This window comes from Acanthopagrus latus, chromosome 3 (genome assembly GCF_904848185.1).
Source record: "Acanthopagrus latus isolate v.2019 chromosome 3, fAcaLat1.1, whole genome shotgun sequence".
Taxonomy (NCBI): Eukaryota; Metazoa; Chordata; class Actinopteri; order Spariformes; family Sparidae; genus Acanthopagrus; species Acanthopagrus latus.
Window position 1 is genome coordinate 23,061,384 of NC_051041.1, and position 23,443 is coordinate 23,084,826.

General features: G+C 41.3%; 1 protein-coding gene across 1 annotated transcript in view; it reads right to left on the bottom strand.

The window, feature by feature from the left end:
* col22a1 (collagen, type XXII, alpha 1) overlaps positions 1-13,013 on the bottom strand; it is a 56,362-nt gene extending 43,349 nt beyond the window's left edge. Inside the window, exons 1-5 of the mRNA XM_037093691.1 lie at positions 11,724-13,013; positions 11,071-11,637; positions 6,597-6,677; positions 1,041-1,152; positions 168-291 (exon numbers count right to left, since the gene is read on the bottom strand). Of these exons, the coding sequence (XP_036949586.1) occupies positions 168-291; positions 1,041-1,152; positions 6,597-6,677; positions 11,071-11,637; positions 11,724-11,814 (975 nt within the window). The 5' untranslated portion in view covers positions 11,815-13,013. The remainder of the gene's footprint in view (positions 1-167; positions 292-1,040; positions 1,153-6,596; positions 6,678-11,070; positions 11,638-11,723) is intronic.
* Between the last annotated feature and the right edge of the window lie 10,430 nt (positions 13,014-23,443).

Consider the following 23,443-nt stretch of genomic DNA (forward strand, 5'->3'; position numbering starts at 1 on the left):
TTTTATATGGCCTGGCAGAGGTAAATACACTATTTCCAAACGTTTTGCCCAGTAATTTAAAAAGGATATGAATGGAAACCTGAGCCTATTCTAAGTGAACCGTGTAATTGGCTAAATCCAGACACATAATAGTCACATTTATTACTATTTACATTTGGCTGACCCACCTGTGGGATTCCATATTTGTCATAAACCTGCCAGAGGTACCAATCTTCACGTTTTGAGGTTTTCCTGAATTTGAATGTTGTCACAAAGGCGTATTCATCTGGCAACCCTTGAGGAAACACGTCTCTGCAGAATAAAAGCACAGTGTTGTTGTTAACATAAACTTTGTTTTACTCTACACATTGTGACCCAAGTAATGGGCAAACCTCAAATCAAACAATGTCTATGATTCACCTAGTAACCACTTTGCTTATGTATACTGTACTTTTTCTGCTTCCTAAGCAGAGAGACTTTCTATTGTTTTTATTACAATAAATATATATATAATGAAATTTAACATTGACACATTACACAGTTTGACATCATAGAGGTGAAGTCGTGCCCCTTCTAGTGTGCGCTGTGGTACCCAATTTCAAAAAAGAATTGTACAGTAGTCAATGGGGAGGGACATGATTTAAATCTTGATTGATAAATATAATGTTTGTCAATTTAAAAGATCATTTTGCCAGTCAAGAAATTTGCATTTTGTCGTAAAAAAAAAAAAAAAAGTAAAATTCCAAAATGCGGCTGTCATCTTAAACAGAACCAAATCACTTACATGACTGCTTGGATTGTAGTCTTTCTAATTATGTTCCGCGCTTGTTTGATACATACACCTAAATAAAGTAATTTTGTATATGATTAAACACAACTAATTATCACACTTAAAACTATTAGACCAGTTAATATTACTTATTCAGAACTTGCATGTACTACATCTGCCCAAGGGCAAATAATGTCTTGTGTGTGTTTCTTACTGTAACCACAACTTTAGGTCACATCTTCACAAATATTTAGAAGAAGATGTATTGTGGTCTAACTGGATTGTCACTTACTCTGTTTGCTGTACAATGGGCATGGTTCCAAGGCGAACATAAGAACTCTGGCCATCATCGTCTCTGGTTCCCAGAACATCTCTCACATTGAAGTACTTCATTAGGTCGAACCCTGCAGCAACACAGTAAATAGCCTGGTTGGACTCAAGACAGTCTCTCACACACATAAATAAGCACACAGGGCTCTTGAGTTGTGAGGCTGAGTTATGGCTTTGTCAGATTTCTCAGGGTATGCTTGGGTTTAATTGGGTCAGTCCCACCACACCCTGCAGCCTCTGTGTTTGTGGCTTTTTAGAGGAGGATTAAAATAAGAGTATTACTGAATAACTGGAAAATAGGGCTATCTGTTGGTCCTTTAACGTTTGTCAGATTTGCCGCCAGAGGAAAAAACTAGCCGGCATCCCTGGTAAGGTCCTCGTGTGAGTCTGCGAGTGTGTGCACGTGTGTGTACGTTGCTCTGCAGTGTGTGATTTGAAGTGGTGTGACCACAGACCAAATTTAGGTGGTTTAGAAAGGACACTCCCTTGTACAACAAACAAGTGCTGTAGCTATGGTAATGCCAGCAGCAAGACGAGAGCCTGAACAGCACTAATGCTGCCAGTTTGTCCAGCAGATCTCGCTGAAAGCTGGTGGTCATGTTTGTGGATTGAGCCCTTCTGGATGCAGACTGTGCCATTAGTGAGCCAACTGGATGAGGACTGCCTCAGCATATTCCTGCATGGCCCCAGTAATGCAGCGAAATCTACGAGATGTAAAGTTTCCGGTGGGAATATTAACAGCAGCACACTAATCTTCCAAAGAGGAAGCTGGGACATTAAGGTGGTAATGTGAGAGTCTGGCATAAGCTTAGTGGATGTTATTAGAAATAGCCTGGAAACAGGTGGTTAGACACACAGGCTGCCACTGTGCCATTAGCAACGGAGTAAAAAATACCAGCAGAGAAAGAGCCATCACAACAGACAGAATAACTGAGGGGACCAGACGACTGCCATGCTACTCTGTCTGTCAGTGAAGGCCAGCAAGTGTCTCAGATGCTCTGTTAGTGGTGACAGATTACTGTGCACTCAGATTACTCCTTACAGTCCCTGCAGAGTGATGAAGGACGTTTGTCATTCACTTCCATTCATTTTGGATGCTATTTTTTCACTTTAACAACCACCTCTTCCTCTGCTATATTTGTAGAGCGCTGCCTCTATAAATATAAACACGATGACCAGTTTGCTTTGATTCCTAATTTTTTGTTGTTTTTGCGGTTTTCTAACAGCTGATGTTCTCGATCTCTATAGACACAGATTACGCAGAGCTTCCGCATAGCTTCTGTATTGTGGGGTCTAAAGAGCGTGCGTGCAAGGGACTACCATCTGCTGAGCGGCTAACTTCTAAACGGGGGATAATATCATTTGATCGTGTGGCTCTTCTGGACTTTCCAAATGTTTTTATTATGATTATGATGGTCAAACGCTTCAAAGCCCGGCGCTCTTCCTGGGGGCTCGAGTCCACCGTGTAGCACAACCATGTTTAGCCCAGAACAGACAAACCAAACACTGGCTATAGTGGATGACTTGACTTTTTGCCATTTTTTGCAGCATTGTAGTTTCTTCCATTCGCTTGGCTGGGGAGATGGAGGGGAGGGGTATTCAGATGGTTTCATTCTGCAACCTCGCTGCTAGATGCCACTAAATCCTACACACTGTACTTTTCAATAACAGTGCAGTTACTTATATTAGATTTTAGTCTTTGTATCTGTTAACAACGGTATAGCTTTTATACTGTAGCATACCACATGATTGCATCGTGGCAAGACATCAGACTAAGCACAGACTCTATGGTTTGAATCATGATAACTGATTGTGCTGAAGCAGTCTGACCCATTATAGCTGTCATACCTGCATCTCAATACATGCAGCTAATTAAAAAAAAGGTGAATCATATTCTTCTTACATAAGTCTCATGTGAAAGGATGTGGCTTATTTTCAATCAGAGTCCCAACATTTTAGCAAGACAAAATCAAGTTACTGATGTTTTCTGGTGCTCAGCTTGATCTTTTAAGCATTGGTGATGTGAAAGGGAAGTTTTGCTGCTTATCGCTCTTGTTGAAGGGTTTCTCGAGGAAGCCGCGCAGCTGCGAGTCTTGCTGGCCTTGATCCCCTCTGTCACCACGCTTTGCATCGTGCACATATGCTCACCGCGCCGTTTCTTTGGCTGTTTGCGGGCCATCTCAGCACAGACCTGTAATTTGGACTGGCAGTAGATAGCGTATAATCAACCCAAAAAGTTATTTTGGACAGCCAAGAGCGGCCAATGGGTGATCTGCGGGAAAAGCCAGATGAGTTCACTGACTGGGAAAAGCAAACGCATCCACACAGCATTCTTTTGATCAGAGCAGATGGCAACATTTGTGCAGTAGATAGTGAGCACAGAGCCGCAAAGACACTCCGCAGCCTCCTGTGTGTGCTCGGTACCCCGAGGGGTCAGACTAGATAAATACAAGTCTGACTCAAACCACAGCTCTCTTGGCTGTCAAATCATAATCAGTGGCAAATAGTCTTGACATTTCTCACGGAGCATTACACTCTCTGTACCAGCGTAGAGAGCATTTGTTGTGTAATTATAAGTGGGAGTGTACAGGAGCCGCTGCTGCTGTAGTGACGATAAATACTGTTTATCTTGTTCTTCTCTGCATGTCTGCTCGGCTACAATCTGAAAATAAAGTACTTCACCCAAGTAAGTTTGACAATGTATGTCTTCGCGCAAGGCCACAGTTATAGACTTACTGCATTTTGGAAAACCCCAGACATCTTTGTCATGTCAGGGAGCGTCAGACCTCAGACCACTGTTTGATAATTTTGCCCCAAGTGGGACCCGGCGCAGGTCTGGGTTCTGAGGTCTGGTAATGACACAACTGTCTGTGCTACACTGCAGGTAAAGAAAGACAATAATCGTCCTTAAACTTTTTCTCACTTTGTGTGAAATTAAAACTAGATTTTTCAGGTGACCTGCTGTAACCGCTTTGTGTTCCTGATGCTCCTTGGACTGTACTGTGGGAACTGGTAAAGGGTATAAAAATCCATTTCTAAATTACAAATCTTAGACTTTGACAGTAACTGAGGATTTAGAGTGATTATTATGACTGGTAGCTCTTAGCGGGGACCATTTGATTTGTGGTGCTCTTAGCTAAATGTAAAAGAAATTCAAATCAGAGTAGTGTTGTATATTTTAGATGTAAGAGTTTTTTTGGGGGGCTTTTGCAACTTTTGAAAGATTTTGGAACTGACATTAAAAGATAAGCAAAACACAGCCCAAAAGGATTTATTCCAATTAGAGTGCTTACAGCACATCTGACAAAGTGGTACATCTGCTTAAGAAAACATCAGTGGTTTCAGTGATTTATCTGAAGCGCGGTCTGATTCCTCTGCATTTTAGAGGAAAAGCATAACCACATAATTAGCACTTGCCCACTGGAGAGGATCTGATGGTATGTCTCACCAGTGAGATGGGATGCTGTCAGCTATGATCAGATGCACACACAGTATACATTTCCAAATTATCCTTGATTGGCTGACTTTGGCCAAAAAACATGTTAACTTTATGTGTCAACTTGTCATATTTAACTCAAAGGTTTCCCTTCTTAACAGTGGGAGGAAACACTAACTTGGTTAAAAGTAAATTTACAAAGCCATACGTGATATATTCTCTATTTTGTTATATATTATTATATTATTTAGTTGCACTTTTTACTTGAGTATTACCTGTGTATGCTTCACAATACTGAATACCTCTCGTGGAAATATAGTACCTTTCACTCCAAACTGCATCCAACACTACGTTACAGTGGACATATAGCAAACAAATCTTCGACCAGACCACGTTGTGAAGGGTTCACTGCATTGTGTAAATATAGAATTGATTAAAAATAGTATTTTCCAAAAAATTGTATCATATTTTTCTGTTGCTACTTCTGAGAAGGACAATTCTTTATAATGTTCACATTATGGTAGGGCTGGAAAAACAAAAAAAAACAAACTGGAAACAAACTGCTCATTGGAGTGCCTTCCATCATGAAATACTGTGATGATTCTTGAAGGATTTCATTGCTCTGGGTTTCAGTGAATTTTAGTGACCCATGAAGGCTGAAATGCAGTTTATAGAGGATTTTACAGCCCAACAAGAATGAAATTCACAAGGAACACAGACTACTTTGACTTTTGGAAAATAAACAACTGGATATTGTCACAAAAGAGTCCCTCAGCAAAATGTCAGTAATTTACTATCAAAAACTCATATCTGTCCCTGTCTTGTTTTAACACATGTTGGTGTCAGTGTGCCAGCCAAATGTGGTAAGAGTCAAACTTTCTTAAACACAACATTCAGCGGTCTGACAACTCTCTTTCCATGAAGTCCAAACAGTCATGCCTGGGCATCTGTTTTTTCTCTTAGCGTGATGGATGTGGGTGGGAGACAGACAGGAACTCAGATCCCCCCAAAGACACTTTTGTAACAACATCCGACCCTTTCTGGTTAAATGCTATTCTAGAGTTCTGAGAAATCTTCACGGAATATATGTAATAAAAGGATTCAATGATGGAGAACTAGTAATGTAGATAGGTAGGTGACATGTTAAACCGCTGAACTGAAACCACTGGCCCTAATCCTCCAACTCTGACGCTCTACCTACCCCTGTAGCATCTGTTTTTCATGTGTAGGGCTTCTTATACTCAATAATGAAGAAATCATTTAATGTGATACATGAAAACATAGCAAATTGTCAGCAACATGATAACTTGATGGATAAAAAAAGATGTCCAGACTGATATTGTTATTACATTATTATAATGTCATGTGGATCATTATTTTATCAAAACTGGTAGTGTTGGTTAAAGATTATGCTTTTTTTTCCACAGAAATGTAAAGTTGCAAATACTGTATACAAAATGTGTAATACTCTAGGTGATATGTTTGCATCTGAACACACATGTAACACTGATTGCATACTTTTCCTTTAACTATAGATCACATATACTTCACATTTCACTATATGTGAATGTATTTTACAAAATGAATGTATTGATTATACAGCTCAAGCCAGTTCAAATGGTACGTGAATGGATTTTCATTTCATATGGAAATGGTGGTATGCCAGTAGCTGTCTGGAGCCAGAGACAAAAGACATTTACATTTCTTTAACATAGCAGCTTGGTTTCCACAGTCATCAGCTGACTGACAGAATTTTGCTTTTGGAAGTATATTGAGTTTTTATAATGGCAGCCTAAAACAAGATAGAAAATGAATGTACCAGACAAGTAGCCATTTCCAAGTCATGAATAAAACCAATTCAGTTTCAAATCAGACAGAAAGAAAGGAACTGTGAATGAAACTCTCTTTTCATCTTATCTTTGCATTTATACAGGTATGTCCTGATGCTGTGTCTTTTGATGTAAAAAAGCTAAATGTGGGAATGTAGGAAATGCTTTCAAAAGTAAAGAGCTGACTTTGTGGTTGAAAAGTGCCGCCAGCGCTGCATGTCGCCCCTGAGAGAAAGCTACACTTTGCACATACCTGGAACTTTTTCAAGACCATAACTGGTGCTGTTGGGCTTAAAACGATCAGGCTGGACCATCATGTCTGGACACAGGACATCTGAGGAGAGAGGACAATGGTTCAGTGAGACACGCTGTAAATCAGGATATGATGTTCATTTGGGAACAAACGGTAGGCAAAGAGAACTGTTGAAACACTTTCATTGGTAACTTTGTATGTTGCTGTTCAGGGTATTGCTGATGACCAACAGTGAGGGGTGATGAAACTTCATGAGGGGTCAGAGGAAAAAGTTATGATGGTGTGCAGCCTTAGACTGATATGTGATCTGCCCTCCATCGCTGCTGTCTGATGTCTGAGGAGAGGAGTGTGGGTGGAGGGTGGCTCTAAGAACAGGAGGCATATCCACAGGCCCGAGATGCAGTAACAGTTTTATATTTCAGCACACACATATTTCAGTGATGGTGTTGACAGTGAGAAAAGCAACAGTGTCAGGTTCACTTTTTATTGGCAGGAGGGATATTTTCTATTTGTATCGACATGGCAGCATCACTACTAAGGACCATATATATGGATCCTGTTTAGTTTAATAGATGTAAACATTGGCTTAGTGATGAAAGCGACATTTTTAAAGGGTCAGTGCACTTAAATTACCAAAGACAACAAACATGTTTTGTCACTTGGAAGAGGGGAGCTCTTGGTTATCATTTAAAAAAGGTAAAGTCTTCTCGTCCCTTCTCAGACCGCACTATCACCTGTTTTTATTGGCGACCCATTCTGCCTGAGAAATACTTCACCGGGAAAAGAGTTTGTAGCTTCATGGGGCCTTTTCTGGAAAGACGTCAAAACGTTATGTTCGCACCATGTCTGTAGGGATGGCATTATCAATGCTGGATTCTTTGGTGCAGACTGAAATAACAACAACTATTGGACAGATTGCCTTGAAATCTGGTCCAGAGATCTTGCTGAGGATGAATTTCAATAACTTTGACTTTTCATGTCGTACCATAATTTAGTAAAATTCTCATTTTGTCCAATACTTTGGTTTAAGACCAAATACCTGCGAAACTAATGACTGATGATGATGCTTTTTACCAACCGCTAGCATGCTAATGCCTAGATTAAGACGGTGAAAAGGGTCAAACATTAACATTTCGAAAGTCGTAGGTGCTTAGCCCGTTAAAATCACTCAATCCCATGAGTGTATTGCAGACCTCGTTACATGGACGTAGCTCAGGCTGGCCACTTTTGGTATTGCAGCAAAAAATTCCCCTGTGCCCAACGTTCTCCCACGAGGTCACCATTATAAAAGAGACATCTGTAAAACTGTTGACAGTGCACCTCAAAATGCAAACAAAGTCAATTATGACTCTTTCTATTATGAATTTTAGATCGATGTTTTATTTTTGTAAAGGTTTCATAACACCAAGAAAAGCTGTTTAAAACACCATGACCTCTTCATAATAAGTCTCTAGGCAGAGCAGGAACTCGAAGGCAGGGCTAGAAGGACAAACTCTTCTGAGCATGTTCAGTGGGACGTTTAACCGGGATGTAAACCAAGAAGCTAGATAACTTTATTGCCTAATGTGCCAAGTAAGCAATTCTCATTGGCTTGTATGGGCGCCATCTTTGCATTCCCTATCTAGTTCTTCACTAAATCCCAGCAAAATAAAACATACAAGAGCTACTTACTTGTTTAAGTTTGTAACTTTAACCAGGTTAGAGTTGGGGTAACTTGTGACAAATGTGAAGGTTGTTAGCGGAGAAGTTGTTGTTTCCTTTAGGGATTTAGAAGACAGAAGCATACGGATAGCGCAAGAGAAAAGAATGCTGCCTGAAATAGTCGCCCAGTGGCAGGGGTTATACCAACAGTCTACATCCAGTGAACCAGCATCTTAGCATTCAGCCTAATGCATTTCTGTGCCTCACAGACCAGCTACTGTAGCATGATTTTAGACTTGTTTTTATGTAATTAAATGAGGCTAAACAGCAGGACCACAACAGAAAAGAATGACCCATCCCTTCTCATTAATGCCACAGACTGACAAATTGAATCTTACTTCTATCAAGACAAATCTGGACTCATCAGCGTTTGACAATGATGGCCTTAGATCTCTTTCCCCGCATTCATTTCACAGCTGACTAGATGAACACAAATAAAACCTTCTCCTCCATCCCACAGGGTGAGACACATATCCACACTGTTGATTAGGTGTGACAGCCAATGCAGGGTCTTTTCATAAGTTTGTAATCAATAAGTTCAGAGGAACGTCTCATTAAAACTATTAAAACAAAAATAGCCCAACAATTTGTCTGTATTCCGACTGTCAGTCTCAAATATTCTCAGCTGCTGAGAATGTCACTATGAGACACTCCAGCTCCCCCCCATAGATCAAGTATATGCCAAACATCTACTATGATACCCTGCAATTTTCTTAAATCACCGCTATAAAAATCATCATGTCAGACTGGCTTTTAACCTGAGGACAGCTCTGTTGACATGGCTTGTTTTTCTATTCCATGCAAAGCCCAAAGCAGGTCTAATAGGAAAATCCAAGCAGCTAATTTAGCTGTCAGCATTTGCGTACTGTTTAGTGTTCCTACAAGTGATGTTATCTCCATTTCTCATGATTTATTTTTCATTTCAGCTATGTAGTTTGTCCTTGCTTTTGTTCGTTTTGCGCCAAAATGAAAGGATTCTATTTTTCATTCTTAAAGTCCTTAAGGTTATAATTGAAGATCTCACAAGTTCTATATTGTTTATAAAGCCAGCGAGTCTACCAAAAATTACCATTCTGTGAATGAATGGGAGTGTGTCACTCTTCTTTACAGATGGTGTTGTTGCACAGCCCTGAGACTTAGCATGCTAGATAGCTGAGCTACTCCCTGCACTTGTGGGCCCTAAAGCTATAATTTAGGGATCTGGCTGTGAGTTAAAATGGAAGCAATGTAAAAACCTGCCTGTGGAAATGAATGTCTCAGACAGGTTCACCGTATCAGCCGAAGCTTGAACATTGCACACCTAACAGCCGCCATTTGTTCAGAGACTGATACATTTTTAATTCTTACTATTACCAGTGTTACCTGTCAGCCTTATGGCTGCTGAATTTTTTAAATACCCTGCAGGTGTTAGACAAGAGCTCTGATATTGGAGTGGTCCCATCACTGGGGTCATGTTAGTCCAAGTGTGTCATCTTATAGGCCGGTTAGGCCACACATGGTCTATTGAATCAGTGCACTCTGTAATAAGTAGTGTCCTTTTTTAAACCTGTAGATTAAGAGGTGAAAGCATTGAACATGGACACTGGAGCGGCTGCAAAGGACCCACTTGAAACATTAGAGCTATAATTTTCTGGGTGAAAATAACTTACATTGCTCAGTGAGCCAGTCTTGCTGACCACTGATATACTTAGAGACTCACTCGTGGCAACTTTAGAGATTAGAGAAAAGAAAACATTGGAACTGTCTTTCTGTGTAAATTTAGCATTTGGTCAGTTCTACATAGCTCATTGTGCTCTGAACTTGCATGTACAACTTGTTTTATAATAATATAACCTATATCATTGGTTGGCAGACTGGAAGTCTACGGAGTCAAGGAGCAAGGTCAAAGGTCAGTGGCTTTAAAATGACTCTCCATGTTGCGCTTGCACCAGTATTGCTCTGCAAGATGATATGCCCTTAGTTTTATAGTCTGGTTCAACGCTTTTTTTTCTGAAGAGTCTTTTGCCTCGTCAGTCTTGACAATTTAGAGCCAGAGTTAAGAGTTCATCTTTGCTCATCTGTGCACTTAAACCATGTAATCATGTCATTTCCGCTTTTGTATTTACTGTTTGTGGCTAAGACTTATGGCATCCTTTTCTTTCCTGTCTGGCTAATTTTAGGCAGGAATTTCAAGCGTTGGAGTGCAAAGCATCCATCTCCTCCGTGAAAACACTCACTCATAGACACTTCTTCACTTCTCTGCAAAGCTACTGGACAACATGAAGCTATTACTCTATTTCTAAGCCTATTTTAACCGATTCGTTTGGCTATGTAAGCTACTTTCTAAGCCTGTGTGCCTGTGTTGAAAGATCTTCTCAGCACATAAGTGGAAAAACCATTGAGGTTAGCTTAAGACAGGCTTTCCAGTGCTAAACACCTCTGCACCAAAGCGGCAGTCAAAAAGGCAGCTACGCCACAGAAATGTCTTGGTTAGAGAGTTGTCATTTACAAGCCAATTTTTGCAACAGCCCCCTCACATGTTTCGTACTCTAGTCAAAAAACTAGTCAAAAGGAAGCCATGATAACTCTGTATGCATGTGCTGCAGCTCTTTGTGGTTGGGGTGGGGTTTTGTGGTTTGGGGTCTTTCCTCCGCATAGTGCTTAAAGGTTAAAATAAGAGTCTAATTTGATTTTGTGCACGTTCAGGGTGAGGCAGCGTCTTCAAAGCCAGGCTTCAAACAGAAGGCATGCAGTGTGAGTGATGTGTTGGCACCGAGCCTGGTGGCTGACTTACTTTCGCACAGCCTTCTCCTCAGCCTGCCCCTGATCTTGTCAATGGCATTAAAGTCCGTCACATGGAAGACGTGGGCATTCTTTGGCTCGGCGGCGATCTCCTCCAGCTCCACCTTCAGCGCCTCACCGATGCCCACAGCAAACATCCTGATGCCAGCTTTGGCAGCTGCCTTAGAAGGCTCCAGAACATAATCCTGGCTTCGACCATCTGTGAGAAGAATGGCCACCCTCTGAATGCCTCTGGCGGCGGGCCTCACTCCATTCTGCTCTGTGAAGATGTTGTTGGTGGTGTAGCTGATAGCGTCCCCAGTCATTGTATTCCCCCCCAGGTAGCGAATGTTACGGGCGGCTCGCTTCACATCCTCCAGGGTCCTGTGTCTGCCCAGGTTGAACTCAGTGGTGGGTCTGTCACTGTAGCGAACCACAGCTACTCTTGTCTTGTCCGGTGCCACATCAAAAGACTCTACAAGGTTGGCCACCCATTGCCTGATCTTCTCAAAATTCTCTTTTCCAACACTGGATGACGTGTCCAGGATAAACGCCAAGTCATAGTGGACATTTTTACATCCTGCCACAGATGAATACAGATGGATTTAGTGTGAATATAATGTCTACCACTGGAGTTATCAGAAGATTCAGTCTTAATGGTCTTACCTGCCCTCTGTGCTTCCACTCTCTCGCCGGAAAGAGTCAGGGCCAGGATGACCAAGACCAGGGTGATCCGAAATCCCACTCGTAATTCCATCTCGGCCTCAGTTTGGGTCTGTTTTGTTTAGCTTATTACCACCATCAAGCTGTCCAGTCTGAGGAAAGGTCAGTGGAAACATCAACAATTCACGACTACATGGATTCTAGCAGTCAAAATAAGACAGTTCAGAATCTTAATCCTGTTTGCCAAGCTGTCCCTTGGCAACAGGATTGTTGCAATAATTTCTCTCCAACAGTGAAACCAAAATGGGTGAAGCACTTCCTGTCGTGCAGGGAGATTGCTGTAAAAAAAAAAAAAAAAAAAAAAACAGGCTTCCTACAGTGTCTTCTGCCACATCTCTATATTGGCAAGGGACTGGTGGAAAGCTTATTTAGGACTGAATTAGGCACTTTGTATGTATATAGAAACTTGAGCTCCAACAAGAAAAAAACAATCTCTATCTCAGCCTCCCCATTGTGCAGTATTCCCATTGGCTCGTGTTTGATTTTTTTCTGTCATGAAAGCTGGCAGGCAATACCCTCCATTCTCAAGATGTGATAATTGAAACTTAAGATTGAAATATACACTTCTCCTCAACAGCGAGTGACAACTGGACTCACCAAAGAGTGTTGCAACTTGCTGCCAGGAAATGTTTTTTTTTTTTTATCTTCTCCACCCACGGAACAATAAAAGAGCAATACAGGGATGTGCTGTTTGCTGATGTTGCACAGGAAGATTTCCCCACGTTGTTGTTTCAGTTTTGAACTTGTGCAGGTATATCTAGTTGTCATTCTGAGCACCAAAAGTAACATTTGTGCAGCACCAACGTGCTTTGAGTACAGATCAGTCCATCGCTGTTGGTTTCATTTATGAGACTGTTGTAACTGGATGGTCCTGTCATATAAACATAAAACTATTCTTGCTCTTATTGTACACCAGTGGTTGTGTTGCCTGCCATTAGGGCTCATGTGTGACTGACTGTAGCCATAACACGGACCCATCTTGACTGGGAGAGTGTCTCATTGCTGGGGGTCACTGGGGGAGGCTGAGGAGAGTCTGAGTTATGCACAGCTTGGAAAGCAATAAAACAAGTCCCCTGTGTTCTGAATTCATCCTTTACCAGGATAAGTTAATCACCTTTCTGAGTTCTTTCCACTGAATTTCTCTGTAAATGTATTTATGTTGCTGAGGTGAATGGCATCCTGTCAAGAACATGCTTAATGGAATATTTTTTGGGAAAAAAATGTTTTCTTTAACATAATGCTGGAACTAGGAGTATTGTTGTTAGCATAGCTTAGCACAAAGACTAGAAACAGCTTGTACAGCTGGATTAAAATGTAAAAAAAAAAAAAACATACGTTAGGCTCACTAGATGTTTGTGTATTATGTACAAAAAGTATAACAACGACAAATTGAAAGTTTTATGGGGGGTTATGTGTTGAACTATTTGTTGGCCAAGGGCAGTGACTCCAAGCAGAGCTTGTGGTGCGTTAAATTTGTAGCTGGAATTCAGTATTCATTGGGAACTAACAGGAAGTCAGCCAGCTAGTGCACATGCTTCTATGAACCGGTAAAACCACCACCAGTAAAAGAGTACATTGTACTGATGACCAATCAAGACTATGGAATCTGAATCAGTTCATGTATCAATGACGATATCTGATAACTGAATCATATCAGTAGATTAAGTTTAAAAAGTCCAATTGTGCTGGACTGTATTGTTAATAAGTGATACAGGCTGTGATTATTTATGTTTCCTTTGCACTGACAGTATTTCCCCTGGTTTAGAAGTGACTATGTTGCCACATTTGTAGCATATTTTAGACCTTTAATGACTGTAACAGTAAGTGGAAGCTTGGGCATAAAATTAATTTCAAGCGGCGTGACAGGAAAATAAATGCATATGAGCATGTGTTTGTATGATTTTGAAATAGAAAGTTGTTTGAGCAGAAAATGATTCCGGCACACAGAAATTTAAAAACAGCAACCCAATGACTGTGGCTTGACCCATATAGCCTGTGAAATAGAGAGTGCATTATTTATTGTGGGTGAAAGGAAAGTGCTCTGGCCTCTAGACATAATTTTTCTTATCTGATTCGCCATTAGGCTATTTCTGCTACTTGGTCTCACTTGTGCTATTAATGGGGCATGCTGGCTGAATCACTCTAATTGCTCTAATTAGTGTGCACTTAAAATCAGTGATATTCATTCAGGCAGAGATTTCAGTGAAAAACAAATGATGAAACCTGTTGAACAAGATTTGGATTCATTCATTCTCCTAATCTTCTTTTAACTCAGCTTTGTATAAATCTTACATATTCTCATTTGTTCATCTCTGATTACATTTTAATCCACTAAATGGCTCTCTATATAGTTTTATGAGCAGACACAGTATCCGAGGTAACGCTATAAACAACTTGGTTTGCTTCTATTAACATTTCAACCTGAGGCCAGATTCCTTACAAACGGCAGCTCTGTATCATCAGGCCTGTTTCCACTTCCTCTCCCAATGGTAAACCTGGGACTGCAATGTAGATGTCTATAACAGAAGCACCACGTTTATCATTTCCAAAATGTGAAAAACAGAAACTATTTTTTTTTTTTTTTTTTTCCTCCAAGTGCAACCCAAGAAGAAAAGAAAAAAGAAGCCTCCTGTCTGATAGGGGATGTGAACAGCATGTGGATACAAAAAAAGCACATCTTGCCAACAAGTCAAAACAGCTAAAGAATAAATATTTATTTTAGAATCAGTTTTTAGAAGAAGATAGCAGTGACAGATGGATGGTTTTATGATATCCTTTTTTTCCGTACCTGGCCTGTCACTCAGTCAGCGTTACTGAGGTGTCTGTCTCTCTTCTTCCAGCACTTGCAGCCTGAATCAGCACCTGGGCAGCATCATCATCAGGTGATAATAATCCAAAATATCCTCCCTGCAGGTGCCAGAAATCAAGATGAAATTATTATATAATCCAGGGTGACAATCCAGTGTACAGTGTTGTTAAAAAGTGAGGTGAGGTGAGCTTCAGAAACCTTGTGCACGGGTGGACAGAGTAGGAGGGAACTGTGAGAGGAGAAAGTGTAGGGTTTCACTGGTTCTTCCCTGGGCTGTGCTCACACATAAAAAAAAAAAAAAAAGGCTGCGAGGCGCAGCCAATTATAGACCCAACTTTCTGGATATTTTGGTCCCTTTTTTTCTCCTCTTCTTTATGGCTGCACCCATCTGTAGTGTTGCCCTCAAAGAAAAAGGCACAGCTACTTGGCAACCGCCTCAACTGTCCACTGCGATAGCCACAGCGGAGCCGCCCTGGGTCTGGTCGTGGGCCGGGCCGCGTTGGCTTCAACCAGCCACACACTTATGGAGAAGGGCTGTATTTAAGTTGGGGAAATGATTACAGAACACTCATGGTTGCAGCTTTGTGTTAAATGTCTGTCCTTGCGCTGACTTACAGTTAAGCTCTGTGATCTATATTACTCACGTCGTGCTGCTCTGACAGGTTTATAATCATGTCAAGCCGCACATCTGTCTTTTTTTTTTTTTACAATTTTTCACATGAAATATTTAGTTATTAATGAACTTCTTTGTTTGGCTAAGCAGTGTCTGTTTCTTTGAGACACTTAATTTTACAGGTCCTGAAATTTAATTGGTAAGAAGGTGGTAATTTCTAGCAACAAATTTGAAACTTAACTGAAATGACCCCAACAATAATCATCTCAGAATTGACTGAAAATTACCCCAATGATTTGTAAATAATGAACTAATTTCTTTATTAAAATTCCAGGAAACTTCCAACTGATATCTGTAACAATAATGACTTTTAGCTTAATTGTATTGAAGACATTATAATTAGGCCTCAATAAGCTATTGAGAAATGGTGAAAGAATTACTAACTAGATTCTTGTTTTTGTAGTTACATTTGTCAGTAAGTCGCATCAGCATTCATGGCTGACATTTAGGAAACTTGCTCCGAAGTTGAACTGATCAGCCAAAGTGATAGAAATTGGTTAGAATATACATGGTTAAAAAATGTACTTAAACTTACTGACCTACAGAAGTTAGACAGAAACTAATTGGAAATCAAAGTGTCATGATGAGCAGAAGTTAAGCAAAAACCAGTTGGAAGTTTCCTGCAAATGCATTAAAGATGTTGGAGTTTATAAGTTGCTTTTTGGAAAATAGCCAAGAATTTCCGTTATTTTTGACGATAACACAATTGCCTCAGAAAAGGATAAAAGTTGTATAATATCCACGCTGATTATTCCTTTACAACAAGCAGACGGACGCAAGACACATTTCAAACAACTTATGGATGAATAGTCACATTTCTGATTCTCTGACCAGCACTCTTTGACAGGAAAGTCAGTCTTGTTTGCCAACCTTCAAATTTCCATGTACTTGATATGATATATGCACATTTTAGAGGATGACTGTAATTCACATTCAGTGTACGCTGATGTCCTTATCATGTGTGGTCACGCTCCCTGGCAGGAGGGGAAGCTGCAGTGAAACACACCAGCCCTCTGTGTCCGTGTGTGTCAGACATCCTGCTTGGCAGACCTTCTGTGTCTCTCCTCTGAAGTCCTCTGTATCACAAATCTCATGTTGGCTGCTCTTGATATAACTTTTCCTCCTCAGTGTGCTCCCGCAGTCGTCGCCACATGTTTCTCCAACATTAGGAGGGAAACACTTCCAACTCAGCTGTGGAGCTGTTGAGGCACCGGAATTCTCTGAATAACAGTGTCAATATTTGAATGTCATGGACAACAAACAAGTTAGCCATTTCAGCCAGGCCTATTTACAGGGTCTTTGTAGCCAAGGAAAGTGAGTGCAGGCCAGGCTATCTATAGGCTCAGTGTGAAGTGGATGGGAAGTGGGCTGATGATTCTGGGCAGATGCACGTTATGAGTAATGGTGTCAGTCTGAGGAACCGTCTGTCGCCTTATGTGAGAGGGCTAAAGAGGTGACCAGCATGTTGGGTGAGCGAGAGGCTGCGGGCATCATGTAGTGTTAGAGAATGCCATCTGTCATCTGATTGACAGCCAGCTTTCATCCTCCCACGTCAGAGAGAGGCTCTGCTTCCAAAATATGTTCAAAATATTCGTGTGCGAAATAGAGTTGAAGCAGAATAGGCTATGATTTTTTTTTTTTAAAGATAGAACTTAGGTTCAACTTTCAAGTTTACATTGTCACCACACGATACCATACCATACCATACCACACAGTCTAATAAACATAAGTCTGTAGCCATCACAAATGTGTAAAGACCAACACAAACACACCCTGGTGCACTGAGCTGCCAGTCCAGACAGAGTAAGTTAATAGGACTGCTAACTGCAAGGCTAACTGTGCGAAATAGCTAACGGCAACTACAGTTAATGGTTACTTTAAGGACAAGTAAAGCAATCTGGCCATCAGGAAACTTTTCTTGATGACCGAGAGTCTGTGTCTGCTCAATCACAGTGCAGCACCTATAATGGCAAACTAATACACTCATATGCTGACTACAATTGAAACATATTGGCCAGTCATCTGTAATATTATCCAAAGTGGACATTCTTGTGTGCCACATTGAACCATGTTTTGCAAGAGACTCTTGACATACCCTTCATCTCAGAACCCTTTGGGGAAAGTCAGAGGATGAGGCTAACATGGTGAACTTCAGCCATGCCACAAAATAAAAACCAGGCCAAATCTAATATCCAATATAATTTCCCTGCTCCGTTTCTTTACAAGCTAAGCAGAGGCCCCTCACTGTCTTCAGAGGGAGCTGAGAGAAATCTGACAAGTGTCCTCAAGTGATGTCACTTGAGTCAGTGTCAGCTGGAGCTGCAGACCATAAGTTTTAAAATGGAAAAATTGAGACTAATATGAACGAAGCGATCTTACCAGAACTCGTGGGCTGCTCCTCATTTCTGCAGCTCGAGGCTCTATTACCCGCTGCTAGCATAACATCATCAACTTCATAGACCTTTTTCACGGCAGCCATATTGACATGAAATAGATGGTAAACACAGGTTTGGTTGCTGGCAATTAATGAAGGTAGTGGAGCTGAGACTTGATAGTGAGACAGCATGAACGATAGCAGAACCTTAACTGAATGGAACAGAATCTTAATTAGTGTCATCGGTAACACTTGTTACCCCTCTGTTGCTGTTTTCAGTGAATAATATGAAATCCACTGTAAGCTAGAAGCTTAGCACTAAGCAACTGGCCTGTGAAGATAGTGGAGCACTTGGCAATTAAAAGCTACATATTTTTTTGACATAGGCTACAATTTTTTTTCTCAGATGATGAAGTTTGGTTTGAGTTCAAAATGACCACAGTCGCCATCTTCCATGCAAGAGCATGATTCACTAAGAGGGATCGATAAAAGAAACCCAGCAGCAACTAAAGCCACACCTTGGCAACGTTTCCTCTGTGGCATCTCGCAGGTGTTCCTAACCGAAGCCTCCGAGCGAAGGATGAGGAAACTCACTTCAGAACGTCCATCGTTCTCAGTGAGCGTCGGTTTAGAGAGAAAAGAACAGATACTCTTTGCAACAAGACCAAACATCTGACAGCGGATAATGGCACAGGCAGTGAGATCATAAGGAGCCACTCAGTGCTGAGCTATATCACTAATGTTTACCTGTCTGGCTAATGACCAAGGGTCGCATCAAGCATCACTCAAGGAGGACTTTGAGCATTAGCCTAATCTTCCAGAGTGCAGGGGATTGCGGTGGGGGCCGGCCCATCGAACAACAATGAGTCATAGCATTCAAAGAGAGGCGAATGTAACCTTTAATATTGTTGTGATCAAACATATAGATAGTAATTAGCATGGGACATTTGCCGGATAAAACTGGACGAAAATTGGATTATGTAATTCATATGCAAGATACACACCATAGTCACTGATACAAAATTGTAACTGATGAAAGCGGTGTTTAACAGCCACATGAAGAAGTTCACTGACTGCTGGTCAATACTGTATCTGTTAGATTTCCCCCGTAATTACTGATCACACCACCTTTAGTTCTGGGAGACATTTCGGTGCTGCTTCATTATTTTGGATCATCTATAGTGATTTAACTCTGCCTGCGATGTGCCAGCAGCCTCTCTTTGTGCTGCGCCTGCCTCACCTAATTGAATCAGCGCATTCTCTGATCTGGGGAATAGCTTTTGGAAATGGGACAATCCATAACTTGGAGCGACTTGGCACACACTTTTATGAAAGGTTGCTCATTCATTTATTTATTTATTTTCTATTTTGGGAGCGCAAAGGAAAGTACGACGGACCATTAATGAACTTTAGATTGGTCGGGCTTTCTGCCAGAGATATCTGCTCCGCTGCAGTTTCCCTCGGAGATTTCACGGCAATACACCGTACGGGACATTTCATTTAATAAAAGCACGGGAGAAAAGACTTTGTTCAAATAATATGACGGACTGAGATATTCAAATGAAACGCTTGAGAATAGGGTTCTGAAATTAGCTTTATTGTTGTCCTTGTTGTCGTGTGTGTAAGTAGAAAGAACAAAATCAGTTTCATCATTACTGTAGAGCAGATGGCACAACTTTAGAAAGCATGTTCTGATTCCTACATGTTTTTAATTACAATTATTCTATATGATCTGATCGTGGATCCTGTTTCTGTAGACTGTGCATCAGCTGCCAAACTGTTACTGGTGTCTCTCTTAATGACACCAGTGCATCCCTAAGCATGACATCATTTTCCTGAGCTGCAAAAGTGAAACATCCAATTTAATCACAGGTGGAGACAGTCCAGAGGGACTGCGTCGTTATGCTTTGTGATCAAGGGTTTTTTCCTCTTTAATCTCCAGTTAGAAGCACTTGGCTTAACACCATCATGTGCGTGTTCGCTGCTTCCACCGTCAGCCGACTGTCGGTTCAGAGTGCATCTTCCAGATTGCTGACTGCAATCCTCCTGATGGCTCTTCCTGACGCTCCTGCGCTCGCAGGAGGCTGCAAGAGGCTCTTTGATGCCTTTTCCAGCGTGCGTCTGGCCTCTCGGAGCCCTCTCCAACCGCTGCCCTTTGCCTTGGACTCCTTGGGCCAGCTTGCCTTTATCCGCAGATAATCCCCCCGTTGACGTGTTTGAATTGCACTGATCCTCTTCTAGGCATTGTGCTCTACTCAGCCTCAGTCGCCGCCTTCCCGTCTCGCCCCCGAGGGTGCCGGGGTTTTGATGTGCTGCCTCTGCGCCACGTGCCGCCTGAGCTTTAACGCGGGGGAAAAGTAAAGGAGGGGCCGGCTTGTTGCACAGAGGAGCCGGGGTACCCAGACACACCACCTCTTCCAGATGCCAGTCTCCATTGTGCGGTATGGGGTTGCAGCGTGTCAGCTGAGGCCTGGAGGATCTGTTTTGCTGTTGGGCTTTGAGCGGCTCAGTGGAAGCAGAAGGGCACGCTGCAGCTTTCACCACTCTCTGCCTCGCACAGGTTTTCACCTTCTTCCTCGTACGGGGCTCATTCACTGTCACATCCAACTTACTGGAGGCAGGTTTGGCTTCCTGCTGGATAAACTTCAGCTTTTGCCTCTGAGCCTCCCTCACGTCCTCTGGCAGCTCCAGCGGGGCAAGCGTCAGAGGGCGTCTGGCCGGTTGGTTCTCGACCTCCCTCTCTAAGTCAGGCCTGGGTGACTTGAGCAGCGAATCCAACTGTGCCGTGCCCTCCCGGGTCGGCGAGCAGGCCGTAAGCCGAGCCTTTGAGTCCATTCCATGTGTCGCTGACAGATGGAGGCCAGGTGTTTTTGAATCGCGGCCATTTTTAGCTGCCAGTCGGAGGTTTTGACCAGTCAGATGCAACATGGTATTTTTAACCTGGATGGTCAACATTTCTTCTCGCTGGGGTGCCCCCTGGACAAAAGACACATCAGTCACTCATATCAGTCATATTACAGAGACAATAACGTGGCCTCTGTTTCTACTTAGAACAACTTAATCTTGAAAAAGAAAGTTCTACCACAATAGTGCATGGTGTAATGTAGCATAATGCTATTCCAATGCAATGTGTGGTGCTGAAGATGAATAAATTAGGTATCCCTGCTGGAATAAGGCATATTCAATAAAGGTCTCTAACCATAATTATGGTGTACATTATTATAAATTAATTATTTATTCACATTTATAGACTGAGAGAAAGCCATTAATGAGGACAACTTTGTGCTAGGTACTGAAAAATACCTTTAGCCACTCCATTTTTTTATTTTGATTAATTCTTTAATTCAAGACCCTCTGAGGAACAATTTGGCCACTTACTTTGTGAAAAATGACCTCAGAGTGTCTGAGCCGTTGTCTATGGACGACGGATTAATTTTTACAACAGCAGACTACATGGCTTATCATAAACTCATTGCTTCCTAACATTTAGAATTGCAGGCTTAATGGCTTATTTAAACCGAGTAAGTCATCAGTGAGGGATCACGGGCTCCATTCTTTATAAAGGAAAAAAAAAAAACATGGTCTGTTGTTATTAAATGGCTGTTTTGCAGCTATCATCCATCAAGGCTTGAGATATAAATGTTAATAAGTTGTTTATGAATTTATTTTTGGACAGAATTCTTGGCAGCTCTTGTCTAGATTAGTGGTTCCCATATGTGGGGGTCCGGGCCCATACAAAGAGGATTGGGTAATAAGAAAAATCTCAATATGACATTCAGAATTATGCGTTATCTTCAGTCATTTCTCTCATTTGATTTTTTTTTTTCCCCTTCTGAGGTCCTGATGTCCACATGAATGCTCACAACTTTGATCTGGTTTCTCAGTGCCTCTCGTGAAAAACATAATAATAACAAAATGAACATTATAAAATGATGTTCATAATGTTTTTGTGAGGTATAAAACCTCTTTAAATATGTAAAATCCGTAATTATTAATTGCCCTCTATTATCTGAGTACAGCGGGCAGAATGACCCTTTGTGCAGTCAGAGAACTTGGGATGCTACGGAAGCCCTGGCAGGCAAAAGAAATGAACTTTAGCCAGATTATTTTGGCAAAACATATTTGTTCACATAGTTCTTCAGTCATAAACACTGGAGAGAAAACGATTATGATCAAACCGAAAATGGAGCAATACATTTTTTTGGAAGCTTCAGCTTTGGCCCCCACGCTTGGCTGTTTTAGATGAAATTAAAGAGATAGCTAAAAAGACAAAACAAGTGGTGCCACATGCAAGCCAAACAGAGCCAGATGTTCCTTACAAATTGTTTCAATTCATTTTTAAAGCATTTGTAAATAATGTATTGATCACTGCTAAAGTCATTAGTTGGACACCCTTTGTAAAGAATGCCTGTTAAGGAATTAGTAGCAAAACAACTCTGAGAAATTGACTATTACAAGACGATAATTATATTCACACATGCACCATGACTTTCTTTAATGCCAAACGGAAGAGTCCGCAATGATCTTAATGTTTAATGTTAAATGAACAAAGCAGTCATCAAAGTACTCTGAGTGCTGTATGCATGTCTCACAATATACACTGTACTTTAAAGCAGTTGGTAAGGTTGCTGTGAACAAGTTCCTCACTATCACTATGTATCACTCAAACTAACATCAGCTGTGCACATTTCAAAAAAACAAACAGTTCAAAGCTAGTTAAACTTTTTTTTTTTTTTTTTTTGTTACTGAGACACTCAAGAGATACTCACAGCTTTGGGAAACATCTCCTGTCCGATGTTTTGGCTGAATCACTTGTTGTTGTTGTTGTTGTTGCTGCTGCTGCTGTCCCTGTGTGTGTTTGCTCCGTGTCACCCGGCCAAAGGCAGTGACACTGCAGCTGCAAAAAGGTTTTAGCAGTCATAATGTTATTAGGCAGATTAGGGTCACCGTGCAGCACAGTGATCGCAGAAGATCTCCAGCTTAATGCAGCCAATATGCACACTTGTGGCAAAGTGGTGTTGACAGGAGTTTGTTTGGATCATCTGGCAGTGCGCGTCTGTGAATTGGACATTAAAGGAGTGGTGAGATGTTAAATGATGATGAAGAATTCAAATGTAGCAGGAGTCTTTCGACTCCACTCACCGCTAGATGGTGCCAGAGACCTCCTTTGTGCATCAGCATCAGCGGCGCAGTTTTATGGCCTCATCCTGATAACGTGTGGAGCACAGGCAGCTGCTGAGAAACTGGTGGGAATCAGCACAACACAGCCTCATGTTGGGTACTGTGAATTCATCTATTGCAGGCCCAGTCTGCATGTGGTGCCTTCAGATTTGGATAGCATGCAGAAAAGATACAGCACCCCTGGAATATTTATTAACACAGACACATACTGCAGTTTCCCAATACACCGTTTTATTTTCTTCGGAAATATTTATATCAGCGGTTCCCAAGCTGGGGCTTACACTGTAAAAAAAAACCCGTATATTTTACGGTAAAATACTGGCAGCTGTGGTTGCCAGAACTTTACCGTAAAAAATATGGTGACCATGTATAAGACATTACGGTATGGTTTTATAGAACTGTAAATTTCAAGGTTGAAAATGGTGTTATTTACAGTAAATTACGACTAAATAAATTATATATCATCAACCAATTTACAGTAATGTGCTGTAAAAATAACAGGTAAAATGTAAACTATTTTACAGTAAACTACCGTAATAAATATGGTGACCATGTATAAGATAGTACAGTATGGTTTTATAAAACTGAATTTCAAGGTTGAAAATGGTGTTATTTACAGTAAATTA